The sequence below is a fragment of the Oryza glaberrima genome, chromosome 8, assembly GCF_000147395.1.
Source record: "Oryza glaberrima chromosome 8, OglaRS2, whole genome shotgun sequence".
Classification (NCBI taxonomy): domain Eukaryota; kingdom Viridiplantae; phylum Streptophyta; class Magnoliopsida; order Poales; family Poaceae; genus Oryza; species Oryza glaberrima.
Window position 1 is genome coordinate 22155833 of NC_068333.1, and position 25032 is coordinate 22180864.

The following is a 25032-nucleotide window of genomic DNA, read 5'->3' on the forward strand; positions in this document are numbered from 1 at the left end:
AATCAATGGGCCGTGCAGACATGCATGATCACAGCAACTGCATGGGAAACGATGATACATCTTTAGAGAAAGAATAAAAACGCAACAGAATTCGATTCCATGCTTTAATTTGTAAAAGAGACGCGAGCTCGGTGAGAAGCAAAGGATCCGATGACCCACCAGCCAACTCTTCTAATACCACCAGGCAATGCAACAAGCAAGGAATCGCGTGCCATGTCGTGTCTTTGATTTGGAGACGAATTAGCAGCTAACTAGGGCTCTTCTTTGGACGACGGATCGACGAATTCTCGTCTAATTCCGAGCGACGAGCTTCCCTGCAGGTAGGTGATTGTTCCCCTTCTGCTTCTGCAACAATGCTGATCCAGAGCTCCAGAACTACTCTCACCAACAGTTGTGATTTGTGAAGCGCAGAGGGATTATATTAATTAGAGCTGACAGTTAGAGTGTTAATTCTGTACCCATGCAGGAGTTGGCAAAGAGGCGATCGGCATTTCACCAGTTGGCGGATCGATCGATCCGTCATGGGTTAGGCTGATCATCAACCGACGATTGTGCATCCGCGCCTTCTCTGCCCGTTACTGTTCCATCTTGTACGGCATTGGAATTCCATCATGAAAGAACCGGTACAACTGTTTTCTTCCATTTATGCACACTAGTTAGTCTGCTTTCATTTTACTATGTGTAACGTAACGGTCGCTATTCCTTATATAATATATCTAGTGTTACATCGTCAAAACATCTAACTATACGTTAATAACATCGGTACCGGAAACCCAAGGTGGCCACAACACCAGCAGAACATCAAATACTGCATACATACATATACATACATATTTGTCGACATTTTCTTTCTAAAAGTTTGATAGATATAAATATACTACCATCGTAATATATCCAGCTACATCGTCAAAACATCTAACTATGTGTTAATAACACCGGTACCCAAAAACCCAAGGTGGCCATAACACCAGTAGACCATCAAAGGCTACATATATACAGAAACAATTTTACTATATATTTGACAAATTTTTTTCTAAAAATTTGACAGATCTAAATATAGTATAATCGTAGTGTATTTACATTACAACTTGCATATAGCTATAATGTAATTTTGAACCGTTCGATTTGTTAAATTCGTGCAAGAGAGGTAGAAAAAAAAATCACAACCCACGAACATGCAAGGGGATTTGGTACCATTACATCTGTTTTTACGGAATTAGCATGTCACCTAGGGATTTTTGAAAGTTATATACAAGTTACATTATAGTTACATGTAAGTTACATAACAATTACATCATGATTTACATCTGTTAAAATTTTTAGTTAAAATTTGACAATAAATGTATAGCTAATCCCGTATCAATCCGTCGTAATTTTACGAATAAGAGAATTGTACACAAGTAACCATGGTTAAGGCACTACTTTTATTTGATGTTTTGATTATTTACGGACGTAGAGATATGGCATTCAGTAACTGCATTTCTTTTTTCAATGCGCCTACTAGTAAGGTGGTTGAGGTGTGTGGTTTTAGCCCCATAATATCGACTGCTCACACTTTTTTTTTCTTAATTATTTAACACAAAGTCCCTTATTAGTTATGCAACATACATTTTTTTACTTTATTTAGATAAATTCCAATCAAAATATGAGATGCTATTTTAATATTTGCATTGTCCAATAAGCAATTTACCATTTGAATTTCCCTTAATTAATCGTATAAAGTCTCACAATGATATATAGTGGTATTCTTCACGGGCCCATTGGCATTAATTTTTAAGGCAACAAAACCTATAAATAACATATTTAGGCCAGAACTAAAACATAATTTTATATATTACTAGAAAAAATGCCCATGCGTTGCAACGGGTGTAGGTTATTTTAATTTTATTATTGTTATACAGTTTAGTTAAGGTGAAATTCGCTTGGATATATATTTTTCTAGAAAATGATGAGCTGCAATTAAGAGTCCGATCATCTCAAGTTAGTATTCGAGTTTTTTTAAAGAGATTTCTTATACAAATTTAAAGCCCGATTCAAATACAGATATGTAGTTACAAAAAAAATACGGATATGTATTTCCAAAAGCGAACGAACTTAAAAACGACTCATGCACGGATAACGTTCCAAACTATCGACAAAAACATATTTAATTTTTATAATAGTAAAGATAAAGATTAAAAAAATAATTTATGGACAAAAAACTACTATATATTATGGCCTTAGTGACTTAGAAGCCATTGTTAAAAAAATAAAAATATTTCTTAAGTCAACTTCTAGGCTGCAAATTAAAAGTTGACATTTGTAAGGTGCAAATAACTGCATGGACCATATTATGGTCATTGATTCAGAGCTTACTAACCAATACAGAGCTCATTTATACTGCGCACTTGTGCAAGCACTGGGTCGGAGAGCAGCAGGGGCAGGGGCAGCGTTGATCGAGATCTCACGCTACTTGGCGCACGCCTTGTGGGCCCCCGTATGAAGTGATCCAGTTTCCTTGCTTTGTGCAGCCAGGCCCACAACATGCCATCCAAGGAGCAGCATCAGGCCAGAAGCCCATGGACTCTAGTGAACTGTTAAGATGCACGGCGATGAATCGCTGCCCGATTTTCATACGAACAACGGAGATAAATACTCCGCATCGGACACCGCGATGGATGAAAAATATAAATAGAAATGGAAAAGGTTGACGTACCAAGGTTCATGGCAAAAAACATCTTCAACTTTTATAATAGTAGAGATGAAGATCACTACCGTGCAAACGATTATAGCCTATACAATGCACCACGTGTTAGCGACTAGTGGACCTAATGTATATGCTACTGCATTTCAGGAAATCAGGGCGAGAAATGTTGGGTGCCGCCAGAGAAGAAATACTAAATCTTATCCAGAGCAACATCAACATCAATAGCAAGATGACGATGATTTATTTTCAGGGTTGGTATGGTTTTGGGAGGACCGGGGTCCTTAGATCCATAGCAGAAGTTCTTCCATCCATGAAACCTTATCCCCCAGAATTACGCTTCGACAGGACTATATACATAGATTGCTCAAGGTGGAAAAGCAAAAGGGTGATGCAAAGAAAAATAGCAGAGGAGCTAAAACTTGACAATGAGACCATGGCGTTGTTTGATAAGCAGGACGAGGAGGATGACTTCAATGGTGTGGACCCTTGCTCTAGGGATGCCATACCAAAAGTTTCAGCTACGATTAGCAGGGCCCTGAGCCAGAGCAGATTTCTGATGATTTTTCTTAACGGGAGTGATGATATCCCCCTAAGCACATTTGGTATTGCAGACTATTTTGACTGCGTAGTAATATGGACTTGGAGTAGAATGTGCCTTACCGTGGGTATTCCCTATCCTGAAAGTAGTATCAGGAAATTAGAGGAGATAACAGATCTTTTCATATTTGGCCGGCTTTCTTATGACTTATCAAGTTCAGAGTTCGGTGCCCTGTTTCGTGAAGAGGTTGCTACCATAGTTGGTCGCTGCCCATGTCTGCAGAACATCGACCTGGAAATAGTTGCAGATTGTTGTCTCTATGGGTTTCTCATGTATTATCACAATAAACAAAGCACCAATGAATTTGTTTGGCCAGCTCATGCGTCCAACTATTGGACGTGCGATGGGATCATCTAAGGGGCTAGAGCATTGGAGGTCAGTAATGCATTGCATCCAGAAGTAAGTTTCGAGTGTAGTTCTTATGAGTTGAAAAGGGTGGTTACAAAGTTGAAGATGGATCCGAAGGCCCCTTTCCTATTACTGGAAGACGACAATAAGTTTGTGTATTCAAACAGGCCTTACCGTTGGGTTTTTGCCATCTCAAATGATACCATAGATGAGGCTATGCAAACTAAAATGGCAAGTGCATCATCAATCTTCTTAGCAACTCAAATGTACCTCCTTGGAATACCAGATGGTTTTTTTGAACAGTGCAGTAGCCTTTGCGTGCTGGTTCTCTCCTGTTGTGCCTTCAACTTTGTATCGCCTCCTTTCCTCCATTGCCAAACGTTAAAATTCATTGGATTAGATCGCTGTAAGAGCAACAGTACAGTTGAACTTCAAGGAAAGTGGGCATGTCTGCAAAACTTGAGGGTGATTGACCTACGCTACACGGACTGGGTTGAGATTTTCCACGAGGAAAAGATGGAGCCCATGACTAACCAGCTGATGGAGGTAAACATAGAGGGAGTTAGGTGCTCGCAGCTAACAAGTCAGTTAAAGAAAAGATTACCATGCCTTGAGAGGCTCCGGATAATCAACCCTGAGAATGAGGCTGAGACATCATCATCATCAACTGACATCAACGACATATTCGTAGACAAAACGGATCTGCAATTGCTTGATTTGTCTGGCAACAAAGAGATGAAAAATCTGCCAACAAGCATATCCAATGCAGGCCAACTTAAGGTTCTTATTCTTGACGGTTGTGACGCGCTGGAGGATGTTGTTGTGCCTAATAGGCTTCCATCATCGCTAAGGTCATTCAGCTTTGATGGCTATGGATCTGCAGCGCCCAGTCGGGCATCAACTATTGAGCTACCTCTACAGAGCTGCCGTCCTGTTGGGCGTGGTATGAAGGATGTGAAAACATCCGTGATATCCCTAGAAGGCTGCACGCAGCTGGACAATCTGTTCTTGCGTGGCCTGCTCAACTTGGTGGAGCTGGACCTTTCAGGCTGTGCAATCAAGGTGCTCGACTTTGGAACAATGGTGACGGATGTCCCATGTCTCAAGCGGCTATTTCTGCTAGGCTGTGAGCACCTTCGTGCAATAAGACGGGGCCCAAATGGGGGACGGTCAACGTTGCTGGAGTTGCTCTGTATAGACACACGTCCTGCCCGGAAGGTACTTGGATGTGCTCGGCCATCCCTTGCCGTCGAGCATAAATCCTTCCGGCTACAGGTGCATGCTTGTATTGTGGATGCTAGGCTCGCTCGGTCCTTACTGGCTCCGATCATTTACTATTGTTATTTCAACATCAGTATCACCTCTTCAATGGCATCCAGTAGCGGAGTTGTGCAACCAGAAGAAACAAGCAAGAAGATGACTGAACCCAGTGGTCAGAAACACTGCGGTGTAGCAGGCATCTATGGTGATGTATTTAGCAAGGTCGGCGATACCGTAACCACAATGGAGGCCTTCCCGCAGCCTCCGACCCAACAGCTGGATCGCCACATGGAGATTGGTGATGGAAGCCACAGCGTGGAGAGTGAAGTGAAGCAAGCCTATGAAAGCAACAATTTAATTCAGCTAATGGCATGGTACACGGGGTCCCTGCATGTGCATGATGACTCGGCCTGCCGCCACGCCTTGGCTGCGGGAACTTGGTATTACATCAGGTGGTGCCGCGTGGAGAGGTGCTCCAACCTGGACGTCGTCTTTCCTCCGGGCGCAGATGAGCTCGGTCGCCTGGAGATCATCTGGGCATCGGACCTCCTCAAGGCCCACTGCATATGGAGCAGAGGCATCAAGTCATATTGTTACTTGCAAAGTCTACAGCACTTGCACCTGCGCTCCTGCCCAAGCCTCCGGTTTGCGCTTCGAATGGCGCGCCCCTCCTTCCCCAGCTTGGAAACCCTCCACATCATCCACTGTGGCGACCTCAGGCACATCTTTGTACCGGACACGGAGAGGCAGCCGACAAGTATCGAGTTCCCAAAACTGACCACCATCCACCTACACGACTTACCGTCACTGCAGCAGATATGCGAGGCCGTCGAGATGGTGGCGCCCGCGCTGGAGACCATCAGGATCAGAGGATGCTGGAGCCTCCGCCGTCTGCCAGCCTTGAAGGGCCGCAGTGTAGACGAGGAGAAGCCGGCCATAGAGATGGAGAAGGATGTGTGGGACGCGCTGGAGTGGGACGGGGTGGACGCCGGCCACCACCCTTCCCTCTACCAGCCGCCCCAGCATTCGCGCTACTACAAACACAAGCGCATGCCCAGGGGCACCCTCCTCGGGTATGTTATCGAACCTACATATGCATGCATAGCTACATCGATCGATCTCTATCTACATACGTTGACGGATGAAATTATAACATAGCTATATGGTATCTGCTACTGATTACTGCATCCGATTATTATACATCTGCTACTAAATAATTAAGGCAGCGGCTTACTGATTGCTCACTCTTGATTTCCGTTGCTTCTCATCATCTCCTCTCTGCATGCCCAGGTGAAATCCTGAACCGTACGTGCATCTGCTCTGCTACTACTTCCGTTGCTTTTGCTCGCTTGTTATCTCCACTGCGTGTCTTGCTGGCTATTCGGTGACTGGATTGCCGACTAGCACAGCAGTGCTACCTCGTGTTTTGGTTGATCAGTTTGTTGTGCGAGCCAGGATATGGGGCTTCAGGTGTGCCCACTTCGTTTTCTGTGTGCGCTCGGCCGAGTGATGAGTGTGTGTGGCTTTCGCTTGAGTACGAAACTGTACGTACGTATTGAAGCAACGGCTGGTTGTGCCTGCCGCATGTTTCTCTATCTCTCTCTCTGTGTGTGTGTGTGATTGGAGAGGTTTGAGCTTCATGATGAGCTAGTGTGTGTCCATCTGCTACCCCTGCCTGTTTGCAGCGGATCAGAGTAACTAATAAGAATAAGCAGCGGCTGCGCCTGTCTGCTCGTGTGGTGTGTGAATTGTGATTGAGCATGGGGAGTGCTTGATTGCTAGTACATTTATATGTGTGCATCTGATGGACCAAGTGGATGCTGCTTGTTCATGCATGCATTCCGGCTGTATTGGTGAACCATTAAGCTGTACTGTAATACATGAAAAACTTTGTGGTGTGTGATTGTTATTCTGTATACTTTCAAGTATGAGCCGTGCTACATATGTTTGGATGCATGCAGAATGTATATCTGCTAGTGCGTAACGCCAAAAGAAATATGAATATGTTGCTGACTGCTATATATATATACTGGATTGTTATGTGATTTGGCAATATATTTCCAAGGCTGTGGTTGAACCTGGTGGTATCTTTGTCCCAAGGGCTCTGTTTCCTCCGCTGTAACTAGAATCATACTACCGCATGGGGTGTCTAGTGCACTCATGTGCCGCTAGAATAAGTCATTCCCCCGCGCGAGTCGCACTTCGGCATTGTGTGGGGAGCCGTAGACGGACTCCAGATACCGTGTGTGCCATCCTCAAAGTCTGAATTTCTCCACCAGTGGCATATATGAAACTTTCAACTTGGAGTTTGAGGACTTCATTGTTTCGCTTATTGACGGAATAAGCAAAACGGCAAATTTACAAATGAAAAATAATTTATAAATAAAATTTTTATGTACGTGTTCTTAGCGATCTAAAAGCAAATGCTGAAAAACAAACTATGATGATAAAACCCTAAAATAAACTCCAAATTTAAGTTTAAAAATTTAAATTTTAGCTTATAAGCATAAGCATAAGCCAAAATATGAGGCTGTGAATTACTCGGGGCTAGGAGGATGTACAGGGCAGCAGCAAAAGCTTGTTAAATGCTCGAGCTTGGCAAGCGGATCTGCTATCACCAATTCTTTTTAACATAGTAGCTAATATGCTTGCTTTGTTAATTAAGAGAGCTAAAGAGGTAGGTCTCTTAAAAGGGGTTATTCCTCATCTAGTGGATGATGGTTTGTCTATATTGCAATATGCAGATGATACCATTATCTTTCTGATCTTTCTGGAACATGATTTGCAGCAGGCAAAGAATCTTAAATTGATTTTAACTGTTTTTGAAAAGCTATCTGGCTTAAAAATAAATTTTCACAAAAGTGAATTATTTTGTTTTGGTCAGGCACAGGAGTGTTATAATCAATATTCCAATATCTTTGGTTGTAAGTTAGGTTATTTTCCTGTTAAATATTTAGGAATTCCAATGCATTTTAGGAAACTATCTAATAAAGATTGGAAAGTGATTGAAGAAAGAATTGAGAAAAAGCTTAGTAGTTGGAAAGGTAAACATTTATCTGTCGGGGGAAGGTTGGTCTTGATTAATTCTATACTTTCAAGTTTAGCTATGTTTATGATATCTTTCTTTGAGATACCGAAAGGGGTTCTTCAAAAGATTAATTATTATAGATCACAGTTCTTTTGGCAAGGTGATGATCATAAGAAAAAGTACAGAATCACTAGATGGAATATTATTTGCCAACCTAAGGATCAGGGAGGCATTGGGATTCATAATTTGGAATTACAGAATAAATGTCTTTTGAGTAAGTGGTTGTACAAGTTAATAAATGAGAAAGGGGTTTGGCAGAACTTATTGAAAAGGAAATATCTTTATAACAAGTCTATAACCCAAGTGGACAAGAAACAAGGTGATTCCCATTTTTGGTCAGGGCTTATGAAAGTCAAAAGTATTTTTTTGGATATGGGCTCTTGGATTGTGAATGATTGGGAACAAATAAGATTTTGGGAAGATAAATGGCTAGGTAACTTGGCTTTCAAGGATAAATTTCCATCTTTATATGCTATAGTACGAAGGAAATCATCCACTATTGCCACTGTTATGGGATCTGTTCCGCTTAATGTTTCTTTTAGAAGAGCTTTAGTTGGTCAAAATCTTATATACTGGCATGAATTGTGTGCTTCTATTGTACATATTCAATTAAATCCTTCTTCTGACTGTTTTAGATGGAATTATCATCAGAATGATAGGTTCTCAGTAAGGTTAATGTATCTAGCTTTAATTAACAATGGTTATGTAATATATATGGAAACTTAAGATGCCACTTAAGATTAAGATCTTTATGTGGTACTTGCTTAAGGGAGTTGTGTTGACCAAGGATAATTTGGCGAGACGGAATTGGAATGGTAGCTTAAGGTGTTGCTTTTGTATGAAAAATGAAACTATTCAACATCTCTTCACGGATTGTCATTATGCAAAATTCATATGGAGAGCAGTTCAGTTTTCTTTTGGTTTTAATCTTCCAACTAGTATATCTCATATATTTGATGGGTGGCTTTTGGGGGTGGAAAAGAAAAAGAGTAAACTGATACTGGTTGGAGCTTCTGCCATTTGTTGGGCTCTATGGTTGAGTAGAAATGATTTGGTTTTTAATAAATCACCATCTATTTCATATATGCAGGTAATTTTAGGGCAACGCACTGGCTCCAGTTTTGGGCACAGCTACAAAGGTGTGAGGATGATGGGGAGTTCCTAAAGGTTGCATGCCGCAAGTTGGAGTCGATGGTTATGCAATTATTTGCCAATTATGGATGGAGGTTCACAAATAGACTTCAATAAATGTGTTCTCCTTATTTTGGCTTGGTTTCCTCTGTTTTTGTTTGTTGTGTCCTATTTAGCTGAACTACGCTCTTTTCTGGATTGCTACAATGTAATAATTGAATGTAGCTCTTTTTGAGCAAAGGCTGGGATGTTAAATTCCATTATCTAAAAAAAAATGCTCGAGCTCGAGGAAGGAATCGATCGAGTGGATGGACAAAGCTGAAGAGACAGGTGACTGGATTGAGTAAGAAAGGGGCAATTGGGGATGCCATGGGCTGTGCGTGGACCTCATTGGCCGAAAATGTGCACCACCGGCCAATTACATAAGGAAAAAGTACACGGAAGGTCCCTCAACTTGTCATCGAGATACAAAATCGTCCCCCAACCACAAACAAGATATGTGACATCCCTCAACTTACAAAACCGTTCACTTTAGGCCCTTCGGTGGTTTTGACCTCGATTTTGTCCAACGTGGCAGCTGAGTCAACGCAGGACCCACGTGGGCCCCACATGTCAGACTGTCCACGTCAGCTCTCTTTTTCCCTCTTCTCTCCCTTCCTCCTCCTCTCTCTCTCTCTTCTCTCTGGGCATGGTGTGCGACAGGTGGGGAGGAGACCGACCGAAAAGGAGGTCTAGCGGTCGGCGACGCAGGGGCAGCGGCGACCGAAGGTCCTTCTCACGGGAACGCCGCAGGCCGAGTCTCGGCCGTGCTGCTCGCCCTCATCGGCCGCGTCCCAGCCATGCCGCTCGCCCTCGCCGGCCGAGTCCACGCGGGTCTCCTCCCTACGCGCCGACGTACATGAGGTCCACGATGACGTGCCGAGCACGAGCTAGAGCTCTGCGACAGCCGCCACCTCCGCCAGCGCGGCGGCAAGAGCGCCGAAGAAGTCGCGATCGACGTAAGACGGGCTGACGATGAGCACGTCGATGTCAGAGCCGCGGCCGTGGATGCCAAGGCAGTAGGAGCCGAAGGGGAGCACCGGGCCGCCGTCTCCTCGGCGCTCTCGTACAGGCCCTCCTCGCGGAAGAGGCTCTCCAGTCGCGTCGTGCTCTCCAGGTCCACTGGCGTCGGGCGCCTCTCTCTCCTCGCCCCACCAGCCGCCTCGCCCTGTCGGCCTCCTCCCCACTCACCGGTCGCGCCTCCGCCTCCGCCTCCCCCTCCCCCCACCTCGTCGGCAACGACGATGACGACCGCATCGATGCGAGCACCTCTTTCCGCGTCGCCACCACCATGTCGCGCGTCGTCGGGCGCCTCTCTCGCCTCGCCCCACCGGCCACCTCGCCCTGTCGGCCTCCTCCCCAATCATCGACCGCGCCTCCGCCTCTTCCCCCCTCCCCCTTGCTAGTGACGACGATGACGACCGCATCGACGCGAACACCCCTTTCCATGTCCCAACCGATGTGTCGCCCATCGTCAGGCGCCCTCTCGTCTCGCCCCACCGGCCGCCTCACCCTGTCGGCTTCCTCCCCTCCCGTCGGCCGGCTCGCACAGAGAGGATAAAGGTGAGAGAGAGAGAGAGAGGAAAGGAGAGAAGAGGGGAAAGTGAGAGGAAGGGAAATGATGTTGTTAGCCTGACATGTGGGGCCCACGTGGGTCCCACGCTGACTCAGCCACCACGTCAGACAAGACCGGGGTCGGCGACGGCGCACGGGGGAGGAGCTTGCCAACCGGCCGACGGCACAAGGAAGAGCTCGTCGGCCGGCCGCGGCGCGCATTGGGAGGAGCTCGTCGACTAGCGGCACGTGGGGAGCTTGTCGGCCGACTGCGCGTGAGAGGAGGAGCTCGTTGGCCGGCCGCGGCGCGCATGGGGAGGAGCTTGCTAACCAACCACACATGGGGAGGAGCTCTTCGGACGACTGCGCGCGAGGGGAGGAGCTCATCAACCGGCCGCGCGCAGGGAGGAGCTCGTCGGTCGACCGCGACACGCATGCGGAGGAGATAGTCGGCTAGCTGCACACGGGGAGAGAGGCTCGTCGGTCTGCCACACGCGGGGAGGAGCTCAACGGCCGACCACGTGCGAGGAGGAGCTCATCGACCGGCTATGGTGCAAGTGCGGAAAAGGGAGCTCCTAGCTGGCAGAGGAGTTATACGGGCCTGCGGCGACGGTGGACATCGAGGTGGTGGTGCTGTGATGACACCGCCTGGCCCTGTCCTTCTCCTCCCCTCTTCCTAGCTTGACTCAATGTCGTCGCCTCCCCTTCCCTCTCCTCCCCTCATAATAACTCGAGCAGGCCACCGAATCTAGCCGTGTGAGCGTGTGTGAGGCCTTGACGACGGCAAAAAAGACGAGGGTCGGCATGATGGTGGTCGGCACCCTCGTCGATCTCCTCCGTCGTCATATGGTGAAGCACCCCGACGGCCGTCGTTCTCCTCCATGCGTCCCTTCCGTCGTCCCTTCCCGCCTTAGCCTCGGTCCCGATGGCGGCACCGAAGCTAGAGGTGATAAGAACAGCGTCGCCGCCAATGTTGTCGAGGCAAGAGCACACTCCCCCAGTTTACTTGCACGAACGCCGACAACCTTCTCCAGCTGGACTAGCCGGCTCGCTCATCCCATCGCGCGGAAACAAGGCGAGGCCGAGGCCGGCGTGGCGGTCGTCCAAGCCTCCCGCAGTGAGTAGCGAGAGCACACCGAGCGCAATGAGGAGCAGCGTCACCCGTATTCCATCCCCTCGTGGTGGAGCTGATAAGTAGGCCCCACCTTTTCATTTTTTATCCTTGTCACTGAAATGTGGGTCCCATAAGCTGATTCAGCCTGTCAACAGGGTCAACGATACCGTGTCGGATGAAACCACCCGGGGAGTCGATTTGCAACGGTTTTGAGAGTTAGGGGACATTATACCCGGTTTTGCGGTTGAGGGATGCAATTCAACTAGGGTCATGAGTTGAGGGAGGAAAAATAGACTTATTACATTATAACTCAACAAAATAAGCACTTTGACCATTACGAGCCGTAATGGAAGCAATAGACCCATTACAGCCTAAAATGTGAATCATATCCCATCTGAACAACTGAAGCAGTTGGGCCAATACGTGAAGCGATTTTGGCCCAATAATCGAGGCAATACTGCCCTTTAAGGCCTCCTCAAATGCTACTATATAGGCACTAAAATACAAAGCATGAAAAACGAAAAACCACAAAAAGCATGTTAAAGTGGACTTGGGAAAAAATTACCTGTGCCATATAGGTAGAAATTGTTGCGATGTATGTCACTTTGTAGAACTCTCTCCATACCATCTGTTTTTGTGACCTAGGTGGTTATCTGCCTTCACTCCAAAACAACCTTGGATAACTCTTTGCTGCTAGAAAATTAGCCATTTTGTGTGTCTAGCTCCATAAAATGTTACTTCGACAATAATCTGCATTTTGGCTCTCAAAAGCCCATCAAATGAAGTTAATCAACCTTTTGAACAGTATGTGGTCTAGTCTGTTATGCAAATGTTTCGACGAATACTTAGTTTGATCATGTGTAAATGTGCTGGGGTACAAATAGTTGCAGAGACTTGCCTTAGGACTTCAACTTCACCCTATATGATGCATGTGCTTGTTTAATGATACACAACCATCATGTGATTGAAATTTTCAAAAACAAATTCGTCATCTAAATGGTCCTAATCTGCACCAATAAGCACTTCAGATATTTCCACTCCAGTTCAAAATGATTGAGTGTGAAGGTTATCAACATATACATACAAGTATTAGCAGTTAGGGAAAATAAAATGAAAGCATGCATACTCCATCTGTCCTCAAATACCTATCACAGGGTACTGTTCATCTTTAAACTTTGACAGCTCTTCTTATTGGAAGAAAATGTATAAATACTTAAGAGCATTCTATATTATAGACGTGTGATGTATCCTAAATATAATCATGAAACTTCCATCCATCATTATAAAACCATTCAAAACTTACTGATAATCAAAGCTAAAATTATACTGGTTAACAGTGACAGCTATTTGAGACGGGAGGGAGTATTTGTTAAAAGTATGAATTCGCTGCAGATCTCCAAAGCTCCTAGGTAGTAGGTACTCAAAGATTTGATCAAGGCATTATATATCCATCAACTAACTCCTGCTTAACATAAACACAGAGAAATGCAGCTAAGCAAATGAAGTAACAGAAAATCAGCATTCTAGGCGAACAATGGTGCAATGCATTTTTTTGGTAATATATACAGTATAATTGTACACATATGTCCGTTCTACTGACTAATTATACACATAATTCAGGAAAAAAATAAACAAAAATATATAGAGAGCCTAAGTAATTACGGGCAGTTTTATTTCTTAAGTCTAATACTCCTATTTGTCAGAATTAACACTATAACAGTGCTGAAATCAGTTATAAAGATAAGCAAGTGACAACCCATCACACATCAGTTATGTGATAACTTGCATGCTGCATTGGTTTTACACTTTTACTAATGAACATGTATACACTTTAAAGAATAAAACAAGGGTTCTAACCATTAAAAGTAAACAATATTTCATTATTACTAACATCAACGAGAATGACATGTAAGCAGCCAAATAGTGTAACATCGCAGATTAATTATGAAAATAGTCCAGTCCCTCCATACAGCGAAAAGGGACCGAGTTACTACACTGAATTTTTCAGTATAAATTTCGTTTACAACATGTAAATAAGTAGGTCTATTGGAATCACAGAACACAGCTACATACAACGAACGAGTGGAAGAAACATAGGACAGCACCAAAGCATCATAAGCTCTAAAATCATTTAAGCCATAGTCTTGTGAAAACCTATGAGGTGACAGATAGTACGTCATCCATCTCCACACAACAGAAACTAAGAGGGATAAATGCACCCGATGGCATAACTTTGGTGCCCCAAAACAAAACAAAACTGTGACATCCCGGCCCAGGGCTTAATACAATTAATAGAATGTTCATATCAACAAGTTGCAACTTTTTTTCCAGAAGCCGATCTCTAAAAAACTCTGAGGTTAAGCGTGTTTGGCCTAGAGCAATTTAGGGATTGGTGACCGATCGGGAACTTCCCGAGTGCACACGGGTGAGACAAAAACAGTCACCAAAACACCTACATATGCCTGGTGGTTCAAGTTGAATAGCCGCTAGTTCTCAGAAATACAACCGCCTCATCAAATCAAAAGTAGTTTAGGGCTTTGAAATCAACATTACGGCCAATAATTAACCGTGCACTGCGAGCAACCTGAAATGAACTAGAGGTACTCAAAAAACTAAAACTAGAGAAATCACCCCAGGACAGCTACGAATTACAGCACAACAAGCAACGCAGTTCAAACTACATGAAACAACAACAAGAGCCCAGAGCCCTAATTGCAAACCACACAGATCGTGCGTAACCAAATCGACAAGGGAGCCACAAACACAGATCAAAAGCATAGGGTTCCCCACTTCAGCTTTGTTGGAGAATCGACGACAGGGTCAATCACAATCAAACAGAAGAACCGAGGACGCGCGATTAGGATTTTGGACCCGCTGAACGAACCGCCAATCAACCATTCAAAACCCTAGAGAAGGCGAGGGGATCGATCGGGACCCCGAGCCGTCGGGCAGAGGAGGGAGGCGGAAACGAAGCGAACCTGCTCGGCGAGGCGGAGCCATCTCCGGCGAGCGCAGCAGGAGACGCCATTCCATCCCATCCCATCCCGTCCCTAGCCCAACTCCGAGAACGGGACAGGGCGGAGAAGAAGAGCCGCCGCCGCCGTCGTCACCGCCGGCGCGTATCAAATTTGGGGGATTTGTTTCCGTTGGGCGTTGGCCATGGAGAATTTGGAGACGAGCGCCACGCGGACCGTTTGGATCGGTGCTGCCTCCTTACATTTTGTGGGCCGCGTGTGTGGAAGTACTTGACCCATCAAAGCCCATACATGAAGGCACGTGGGCCGTCACGAACTCTTGAGGGGGAGACCGAGAGATGGGCAGGGGTCAATTCTCGGGACATTTGATGTTAAATCCATCTTAATTCCCTCAACTATTGGCTAAGGCTCCCATAGTTTGGCTTTTAAGAAGCAAAAGCTGTGCGGCTTATTAACAACTTAAAGACTTATTTTAATGATAAAACTTTTATATATCTCTCCATAGCGATTAAAAAACAGAGGCTGCAAAATAAACTATGATGAAAAAGAATATCACAAAATCAACTATAAAATTAAGTTTTAAATTAGAATTTTGGCTTATAAGCGGCAGATAGAAGCGAAATGATGGGAGCGTAAATCTGGTTCATACCTTTTTAAGGCCCTTTTTTTGGATTAAGATTTTACAACAGTTTTCGTTAACATGCTTTTCAAATTGCTGAAGTATTTTGTGCGAAAACTTTCTATATAGAAGTTGCTTTAAAATATCAGATAAATCTATTTTTTTAAGAAATATATTTTTTAAGTTTAAAATAATTAAAACTTAATTAATCATGCACTAATAGCTTTCTCGTTTTATGTGCACATAATTAATCTTCATCTTCAATGAACTCGAATAGGGCCTAACTATAAAATCAAGTATATCATCTTCATGAAATATTAAAGCCATTGCCAACATGTCAGTGCCCCCCCCCCTCTCATCCTTCCTTCACCTATCTCTTCTTTTTTCCCTCTTTCTCCCCCACACCCTCTCGCCATCTATTGAGGAGGTGAGCGCTCACCGTCGACATCCTCTCCAACCAACGAGCACTGCGTGTGCCGAACTACGAGGCACTGCCGCTTGGGAGGCCCCATCCTCATCATCGCTCCCCGATCTGCCTTAGTTGCACCCGGATCTGCATCGTTGCTGTCCTGGGCTACCTTCGCGGCCACACTCCCTCTTTCCTAGGCCTCTACTTTCTCATGGCCACTCGAGCAATAGCCCTGACACCCTCACCTCTTCCTCTGATATATGAGGTAGGCGCAGCCTTGGACTCTGCCTTCGACTTAGGCACCCTGCCTCCGACCCTCCTGACGTTGTTGTGCCTAGTGCTAGCGATTGCGGAACATTCCCTAAGCTCTCTACACTCTATTGGTTGTGCCGGGACTTCCTTGTCTTGATAGTTGCCTAATACCCTTTCCCCAAAACGTTGCCATCACAACGGTTGCCTTTGGCTTGTGCTTTCACCGCTTCTTCCTCAACTTCCGCACTCAACTACCAACCACCACACGTATGGGATTGCCTAGCTGACCACTGGCCACGTCGGCTTCCTTGCTCGAGTGGACAAACCACAATTCAACACAGAGAAACAAGCGGAGAGAAGAGGGGAGAGGGAGAGAATAAGGGGGTATAGAGAGAGAGAGAGGATGACATGTGGGTTATACTGTTTTTCTTTTCTTTTTCCGAGAGACTTACATGTGGTTTTATCTCTTTTTTTTCTGACTATAATGCCGCATGAACGCCACAAAGGAGCTACGTCAGATGAGGATTGGATAAGTGTGCCATTTCAGGTGAGACCGCTTTGCAAAAATACTAAGGAAGTCAATCTGTACTTGTTTTGAGAATTAGGGGGTCCCTATATCCTTTTTAGGTTGAGGAATGGTCATTTTCCGCTATAAATTACTTCACCTTGTGTTATAGGATCTTAACTCTATATTCTGTTTGCTGAATGTTGCCTTAATTTACTTTCACTTCCATCCTTACTAGAGAATTTGTTGCCATTTACTCTTTTAAAAAGAAAGAATTTGTGTGACATTTCTGTATATAACCTCATGGAACATTCAAATGTGTTATTTTAGAGATTCAAACTATCCATACGCGAGTTTCAGCTAGAATAGCCCAGTAATCTCGTGGGCGCTAGTGCGCTACTAGTGCAGTACTACTAATCAAAACAAAAGGTAAACTCCACGGGTTTACTTTGCATTTCAACGGTACGGTTCGGGATCTTCCCCGTTGAAATCACCGAGAGCTCACACCTCCGTTCCGTTGTCCCTGAAAGACCGGGCTGTATCATTGACGAGCTTGCAAAACGAGGTTCTCTCTTCTCCGTCTCTCTAGCAACTATAGAGCGAGTTGTTGTTGTCCTTGTCCGTCAAGGGGGACCCTCCCTCTGTGGTGTACTGTGCCTTGTGGGCCCCACATAACACATTTCAGGGTGGATAGAAGTGTACTGTAAAGATTTTACTCTACCTTGGTTCAGTCATCAGCACATTACATACTCCCATCATTCAGAGATTCAGGCCCTCTTCATTTTGATGATATTTTTAACCATATCAAATTTTGATAAAGTTATCAAAAAAAGTGGCTATATTTAGTTTGCTGCCAAATTTTGGTAACTATATAAGAAATCTTACCAAAATTTTGACAAGTTGCCAAAATTTTGGCAACTATACTAAAATTTGGTAAGGTTTTTTTACATCAAAGTGAACAGGCCCTCAAAAGGAGTTTCTGGATATTACTACTACCCCAATGTTTGATGTGAAACAAATCTTTAGGAGATATTTTTTTTTGATCAATTTGAACCGAAGTAGAGATAAGATCTTTCTCCTCCTAAGACCCCTATATATACATGGGCAGGGTAAGACATATGAGATTGGCTTGTACTCCAGATGAGATCTATAATAAAGAGAGAGCTCCATCCTATATCTGTATTCATTGTCTACTTTTGCAATGTTCTTGAGAGCAAAGAGATAGACGCAGGTGTTTTACATTATCTCACATCTCTACCGCTACAGGAGGGATAGAGAACGGATGCGATGATCTACTGATAAGTGCGTTGGTTTACAAACAGTTTTAACCAAAAATGACACAATTCTCGCCCCAGTTTTGGGTACACAAGAAAACAAATCAAAAACTGGTGTGGGAGGGAGGAGACAAAAGGCCCGGCCTCCGTCTTGTGAGGCGAGCCACCCCCGGTGGTGCGCTGCCCCACCCTTCTCTTCTGGCCGCTACCGCTCCGCTGTCGCATTACCACGCCGCGCTTCCCGATGCACGCCCACCAACCGTGCAACGCAAACGCACCAGCACAAAACATACACACACCACTGTCAGCGACCCGGCTTTCGCAACAGCAGCAGCTTCCAAACCTAATTTTAATACACTCCCTAATCCTCGTGACGTGTTAAAATGCTACTCCCTTCATTTAAATTCAGGTTATAAGATATTTTTTATTTTAGTCAAAGTTAAACTGCTTCAAATTTAACTAAGTTTATAAATAAATATAGTAATATTTACATTATCAAATTAGTTTTATTAAATTAATAATTATATATATATTTATAATAAATTTATCTTTGATCGAAAATTATTACTATTTTCTATAAACTTGGTTAAACTTTACAGTCAAAACAACAAATAACCTAAAATAGACGGAAATACTACTACTTTCTCCGTTCCAAAATATTGCTGATCCATCCTAAATAATAAATCTAAACAGATCCTATATAGCAGGATTTTGGGACGGAGGGAGCACTACAGATCTGAAGTGCTCTCTCTCTCCCCTTCCTTCAGGTGCAAATTTCAAAATTTTGCAGAAAAGATTACTGTAGTGCTAGTAGTAGTACTGGGCATGTGCGTTTCTGCATTTGAACCGGGGGAGTGCTGGCTGACACGACGGGCCCACCGCACAGTGTCTGACTCGCTCGCGGCAGCTAATCGGTTGATTAATCATGGGGATCAACTATTAACCCTTGAGATTTCCCACATGCAAACACGCTTAATTACTTACTTTAGCAAAAGTCGCACCCCCCCTCTTCGAATCCACCAGTCCACCTCATCTCCAGCGCTATTCCCCGTGCGCCACAGCATTCAAATCCCCATACCCAAAATACCCCTCAAAGCTCCCACGAATCACCACGGAGTCCACAGGTGCCAACTACCCCTTGGTGGGTGTTTCCGTCATTTCGCGCCTAAATCTCACTCCCCTAAACCCAGCTCACCCCCCTACCCTGCCCCTCCTTGTTGTCTTCTTCTTCTTGCCTTCTCCGCAGCAATGGCAGTGGCAGGGTTGTAAATTGGTTGCTCCGGAAGCGAGCGGCCACTTCCGTCGCAATGGCGGCAGCTGCGCGGGCGGCGGCGGTGGCGGTGGTGGTGGTGCTCGGCGTGGAGGTGGCGGCGGCGCTGAACACGGACGGGCTGGCGCTTCTTGCGCTCAAGTTCGCGGTGTCGGAGGATCCCAATGGCGCGCTCTCGACGTGGAGGGACGCCGACAACGACCCCTGCGGCTGGTCGGGCGTCACCTGCGTCGACGGCGGCGGCGGCAGGGTCGCCGGCGTGGAGCTCGCCAACTTCTCGCTCGCGGGCTACCTCCCATCCGAGCTGTCGCTGCTGTCCGAGCTGGTGACGCTGTCCCTGCCCTACAACCAGCTCGCCGGCCAGATCCCGGTCGCCATCACGGCGCTGCAGAAGCTCGCGGCGCTCGACCTCGCCCACAACCTCCTCTCCGGCCAGGTCCCGGCGGGGATTGGGCGGCTCGTGTCGCTGTCCCGCCTCGATTTGTCCTCCAACCAGCTCAACGGCTCGCTGCCGCCGGCGATCGCCGGGCTTCCTCGTCTCTCCGGGGTTCTCAACTTGAGCTACAACCATTTCACCGGCGGGATCCCGCCGGAGTTCGGCGGCATTCCGGTGGCGGTGAGCCTTGACCTCCGCGGGAACGACCTCGCCGGCGAGATCCCGCAGGTGGGGTCCCTCGTCAACCAGGGCCCGACCGCCTTCGACGACAACCCGAGGCTCTGCGGGTTTCCGCTCAAGGTGGAGTGCGCCGGTGAGAAGGAAGATCCAAGAATCCCCGAGGCGAATGGTGGCATGAACCCCGGCGCCGCGGCGGCGGTCGGGAGGCCACCGAGGCGCCGGTCGTCGCCGACGGTGCCCGTTCTTGCTGCCATTGTGGTGGTTGCCATCGTCGCCGGGGTGATCCTGCAGTGGCAGTGCCGGCGGCGGTGCGCGGCGGCGACGGCGAGGGACGAGGAGAAGGAGTCGGCGAAGGATAAGAGCGGGGCGGTGACGCTGGCCGGCAGCGAGGAGCGGCGCAGCGGCGGGGAGGAAGGGGAGGTGTTCGTGGCGGTGGACGACGGGTTCGGGATGGAGCTGGAGGAGCTGCTCCGCGCGTCCGCGTTCGTCGTCGGGAAGAGCCGCGGCGGCATCGTGTACCGCGTTGTCCCCGGCCACGGCCCCGCAGTCGCCGTCCGCCGCCTCAGCGAGCCCGACGACGGCGACGGCGGCTCCGACTCCGGGTGGCGCCGGCGCCGCGCGTTCGAGACCGAGGCCGCCGCCATCGGCCGCGCGCGCCACCCCAACGTCGCGCGCCTCCGCGCCTACTACTACGCGCCCGACGAGAAGCTTCTCATCTACGACTACCTCTCCAATGGCTCCCTCCACTCCGCTCTCCACGGTGACGCCACGAATCTGTTCTTGCCGATTCCTTCTCCTACTCCCATTTGATCCGCAGCTAACGCGGTGTTCTTTTGTGTTTCAGGTGGCCCGACGGCGTCGCCGACGCCATTGCCGTGGTCGATGAGGCTGTCCATCGTGCAGGGCGCGGCGAGGGGGCTGGCATACCTGCACGAGTGCAGCCCACGGCGGTACGTGCACGGGTGCATCAAGTCATCCAAGATCCTGCTCGACGACGAGCTCCGCGCCCACGTCTCCGGCTTCGGCCTCGCCCGCCTCGTCGCCGGCGGCGCGCACAAGGCGGCGGCGGCGCAGTCGAAGAAGCTGGGCGGCGCGGCGTGCGCGCTGCGCGGCGGGGGCGGGGCGCTGGCGTACGTCGCGCCGGAGCTCCGCACGCCCGGCGGCGCGGCCGCCGCGGCGACGCAGAAGGGCGACGTGTTCGCGCTCGGCGTCGTGCTGCTGGAGGCGGTGACCGGGCGCGAGCCGACGGAGGGCGAGGGCGGGCTGGAGCTGGAGGCGTGGGTGCGCCGCGCCTTCAAGGAGGAGCGGCCGCTGTCGGAGGTGGTCGACCCGACGCTGCTCGGCGAGGTGCACGCCAAGAAGCAGGTGCTCGCCGTCTTCCATGTCGCCCTCGGCTGCACCGAGCCCGACGCCGAGCTTCGCCCCCGCATGCGCGCCGTCGCCGAGAGCCTCGACCGGATCAACGCCTAATCCGGCCATCTCCCCACCATCCTAATCGAGCTCAAAACACTACAAGCTAAAGCCCTGTGTCACTTGCAGTAACCACCATTAGCTTACAAGAACTTCAAATTCTGTAGATTATTACTGTTAATCGCCGCCAATGCGAGGTTTGAGATGGCAAAACGAAGCAAGAATCATCAGGATCATTCGCTGATCTGCTCCAGTAGGCAGTAGTAGTGGACACTCTTCTTTAGCTGCATCATCGGCTGCAAGTCTGCAACCTCTGCAGAAGTGTAATCGATTGATCCCTTCCAAACAATTGTGTATCTGCCTTTTTTTTTCTTCTCCTCTTGCGTTTTGGCATCATGGCATGTCCTGTTTATGCTTTTGTGGCTGAAAAAAATTCTCCGCTTTCTTGGGGTCACAAGCTTGAATTGGAGAACGGCGAGCACAATGTTGTCATCTTCAGCTTTGGCACAGTTGACTCTGAAAAGATGCGACAATGACACTGGGATAGCGTTGCATCCATTTAGCCAGGTTGTTGTGTCTTTTCGCCTGTGCATCTGTGCATGCGTAACAGGCAGCAGCACGCAAGGGCTAGGGATAGATTGACCGCAGTTTAGTACTAAATCCGGCTTAGTAGAGTCTTAATTTCCATGTTGACATGATGGGAGAAGCATATGGAGGAGTACTACTTTTATTAACAATGACAAGCCTAGGAGCCTTGTTGAAGAACAACCATTGGACTGCATCAGGTTGGATTTTTCTATCATTGGAGCCATCATATACATCAGGAGGATCCAATGTTGAGCCCAATAATTGGAGACTTGGGGCAAATCAAGTTTTTAGCTTAGATCTTCACACTGTAATCATCTAAAAAGTTCCGTTCAAAAAAAAAAAAGACTAACAGAAACTTCCAACTTAATAATTCCAGATTCCAGAAACTGAAATGCCCATTTCTGGTCCATTTGCCAATTAAGCAGCCACGCATAGAGAAACAAGAGAGTTCGTTACTATTGCACAGCAGGAAGATGGAAAAAAATATTGTACAAATACAACACTACGCCGTTCTTTTAAGTTAAGACCAACAACAACCATAACATTTCCAGATAAGAGTGACAAATTGCTGATGAACAAGGCATTTATAGTCCTCGAGAGTCCAGGCCAAGCAGACACCCCAACAAAACAATTCACAGTTGAGATGGGGTCTATTTCAGTTGGCTCGTGAGCACTGAGCAGACAGAAGTTTTAAATAGCAGTGAAGTTCTTCACCAACCCTCGTCACCAGATTTAACAGAAATGAAACAACTATGCATATGCATGCAAATGGACAAACTTATTGTTTCCGTACAAGTGCACAGCTCAGTGTGGGACAAGTCAGAAGAGGCTCCATCTTACTATCATACTCCTAGATAATTACCTTCTGACTGCAACCAGTATATAGAACTAATGAAAATGATTCTTTGACCACAACATCAGGGATTCAGGGGTCCAGTTCACATTTTGAAATACAACATGTAAATAATACCTCGACAATGAACAGGTTGAATTTGCAAGGGAATCCCATGATATCGTCCTGCTCCAAATGAAATGTTCGCAAGTAAAAATCACATGGTAGGATCTGAGGCATTCAATTCAGAAGCAACAGTGTGTCAACTCTTACGAGTGTACCATGAAAAAATCAAGTAGGTGTTCTCATGCATAAATGTCCTCGGCAGGGAATAGTCCTTGCGCTTCTTCCGGGAGCTCCGGCTGATAATGGAGCTGTTCATAGTTGAGTTGTCTAGCTGCCTCATACAGTGCTACTCCAACGCTAACAGAAAGATTTAAGCACCGGACATAGGTTTCCACCATTGGAATTCGTATAGTTCCACCACCTAGGCCTTCTCTAGAGCAGTCCTCAAGGGCAGATTGTGGTAACCCTTTCGTCTCAGAGCCAAATACTAACCAGTCCCCAGGCTTATACGAAAAATCCTAATCCAAAATGTGAACAACAGTCAAACAATCGTCATAAATTAATTGAAGAATCTGCCTCTCATATCAGTATATCATTTTTGCATTATACATGTCTGTGGCAGCTAGATATTCAAGTCCTGTGTAGAAATGTCCATTTGTGCGACCGATCATTAAAGAAAACCAAAGCAAATACAGCAGACTAACAGTTGATGATGTATCCATTAGCTACAATTCATTACGAAAAAAAAGACAACGGTTATTTAACTTATTTCAGTGTTTAGATAAGATTTGATAAAATGCATATAAATTCCTGACGATTCACAGAGAAGATAAAAGATCAATGTAGCTACTCACTGAATGAATGCTTGTGCCTCTTTTGGTAAATGCCAGTAACCGTTTTTCTCCATCCTGATGTAGAGAAAAAACACAGGTTCAAAATTCATACATATTCGATAACTACATTGACGCAACCTTAGAAGAGAACATCTGATCTAACTTACCTGCTTCATGAAATAATCTCGGAACTCGTCCCAGGAGTCATGAATCTTTACAACAACATATCTTAGTAGATACAGTCAAGGTTGAGATTTGCTAATTTGCTAGTCGCTATCACTCAAACTAAAAGGTGATGAAAATAGATTACATGAACATAGCATTAAGATCTAGGTTTCCAGCATGAGTGCTTTAGAAATCATACAAAGTATCATTATTTAAGTGGAACGTATAAAACGGTAGGATACGGCCAGTAATCCAATCCAGCACGCTTCAGCTTCGTGTCATCTACCTTAAAACCTAATGGCTGGAAACGTTGCAGCAAACAAAATTTTCAGATCACACATAGTACCCAATGAATAACAGAACAAGTAAAAGAAAGAGAAACCATTCAATGTTCTATCAATAAGCACTAACCTTACCCCGACAAGATGCAGCCCAACTGCTGACGCAGCACATGTCCTCGCAATCGATCCAGTGTTTCCCGGGATCTATTGAAGTACAGTTATAATTCAGTGACAACCAGCCACTCCTTTTAAGTCTCCTATCTATCCTCCATATGCAGAACAGAAAATTCAGGTAGGATGCTTTAAACACACTCGTCCAAATCACTTTCACAGAGCCATACTAGATCAGTAAATCACCAGACCAAACCGCACACTGCCACAACAGTCATAGTCCTAACTCCTAACTCCTAAACCAAATCTTCTCCCCCCGTTTGAACAAAGTAATGACGATTAATGACTACAGTAGTAGGCAACAGCTGCATTTCATCGAACACTGAGTATACAAGGAGTTGCAAACCGAGCGGTAAACTTACCAGAGGGGAGACCAGCACCACGTGAAGCATCCTCTTGGCGCGCGCGACCTCGGCGCCGCTCCCGACGGGTCCAGCGGCGGCGGCGGCTCCGTTGCCGGTCGTAGCAACTGCAAACACAAACGAGAGGAGGAAACGTGAGACGGGAGGAACGGCGGGGGCGTACGGGTCGGGTCAGCCACGCACGGGAGCAGAAGGCGCCCGCGGGGCGCGGGCGGCGGGGGTGGAGCCGGCCGCCGCCGCCGCCATGCGCGGCGGGGAACGCTCCCCGGTTGCCGCGGCACAGGCCGAGGGCGCGCAGCCGTAAGCCGGCGGCCTCCATTCTTGCCCGCTGCGACGGCGGCGGCGGCGGCGCGGTTGTCTCCTCCTCCTCCGGGATAAGGTCCAACTGTCCAAATGTCCAAAAGCTCCAAGAGGAGGGTTGCGGATGTTATAGTGGGCCAAATGGTTCAAAGTTTTCGTGGGCTTGTTGAAAATCTTTTGGGCCTAGATTTTCGGATGGTTTATGGGCCTTAGTTTCCTTTTATTCTTGTTTATTTGACTCGTTTTGGACTGGACCGGAATGCACCTTTTGTGGTCTGGCTTCTAG

General features: G+C 46.8%; 3 protein-coding genes and 1 long non-coding RNA gene across 8 annotated transcripts; 3 read left to right on the forward strand and 1 right to left on the reverse strand.

Annotated features, from left to right (window-relative positions):
• The first annotated feature begins 208 nt into the window (after positions 1–208).
• Positions 209–3790, forward strand: LOC127781486 (uncharacterized). Of its 2 annotated transcripts, none has more exons than XR_008019008.1 (3): positions 209–320; positions 467–623; positions 2511–3790. It is a non-coding gene; the product is annotated as an uncharacterized LOC127781486 (long non-coding RNA). The 2 variants fall into 2 exon arrangements; XR_008019007.1 differs by having other exon boundaries at positions 2834–3790.
• Positions 3791–3860: 70 nt separating this feature from the next.
• LOC127783124 (putative disease resistance protein At4g19050) lies at positions 3861–6188 on the forward strand. Its single transcript, XM_052310377.1, has one exon. The coding sequence runs from the start codon at positions 3861–3863 to the stop codon at positions 6048–6050; it is 2190 nt and encodes a 729-aa protein (XP_052166337.1). The 3' UTR covers positions 6051–6188.
• Positions 6189–19055: 12867 nt separating this feature from the next.
• Positions 19056–21605, forward strand: LOC127781477 (receptor protein kinase-like protein ZAR1). Its single transcript, XM_052308435.1, has 2 exons — positions 19056–20498; positions 20583–21605. The coding sequence occupies exons 1-2, from the start codon at positions 19160–19162 to the stop codon at positions 21206–21208; spliced, it is 1965 nt and encodes a 654-aa protein (XP_052164395.1). The 5' UTR covers positions 19056–19159; the 3' UTR covers positions 21209–21605.
• Positions 21480–24826, reverse strand: LOC127781484 (uncharacterized). Of its 4 annotated transcripts, XR_008019006.1 has the most exons (9): positions 24630–24826; positions 24447–24553; positions 24049–24117; positions 23875–23933; positions 23635–23695; positions 23489–23542; positions 22850–23152; positions 22707–22754; positions 21480–22605 (listed from the first exon to the last, which is right to left on the reverse strand). XR_008019006.1 is itself a non-coding variant. In XM_052308446.1 (8 exons), exons 1-7 carry the CDS (start codon positions 24763–24765, stop codon positions 22874–22876), a joined length of 765 nt encoding a protein of 254 aa, XP_052164406.1. In that variant the 5' UTR covers positions 24766–24826; the 3' UTR covers positions 21480–22754; positions 22850–22873. The 4 variants fall into 4 exon arrangements, 2 of the variants coding, with proteins under 2 accessions (XP_052164406.1, XP_052164405.1); XR_008019005.1 differs by having other exon boundaries at positions 22707–23152; XM_052308446.1 differs by having other exon boundaries at positions 21480–22754.
• Between the last annotated feature and the right edge of the window lie 206 nt (positions 24827–25032).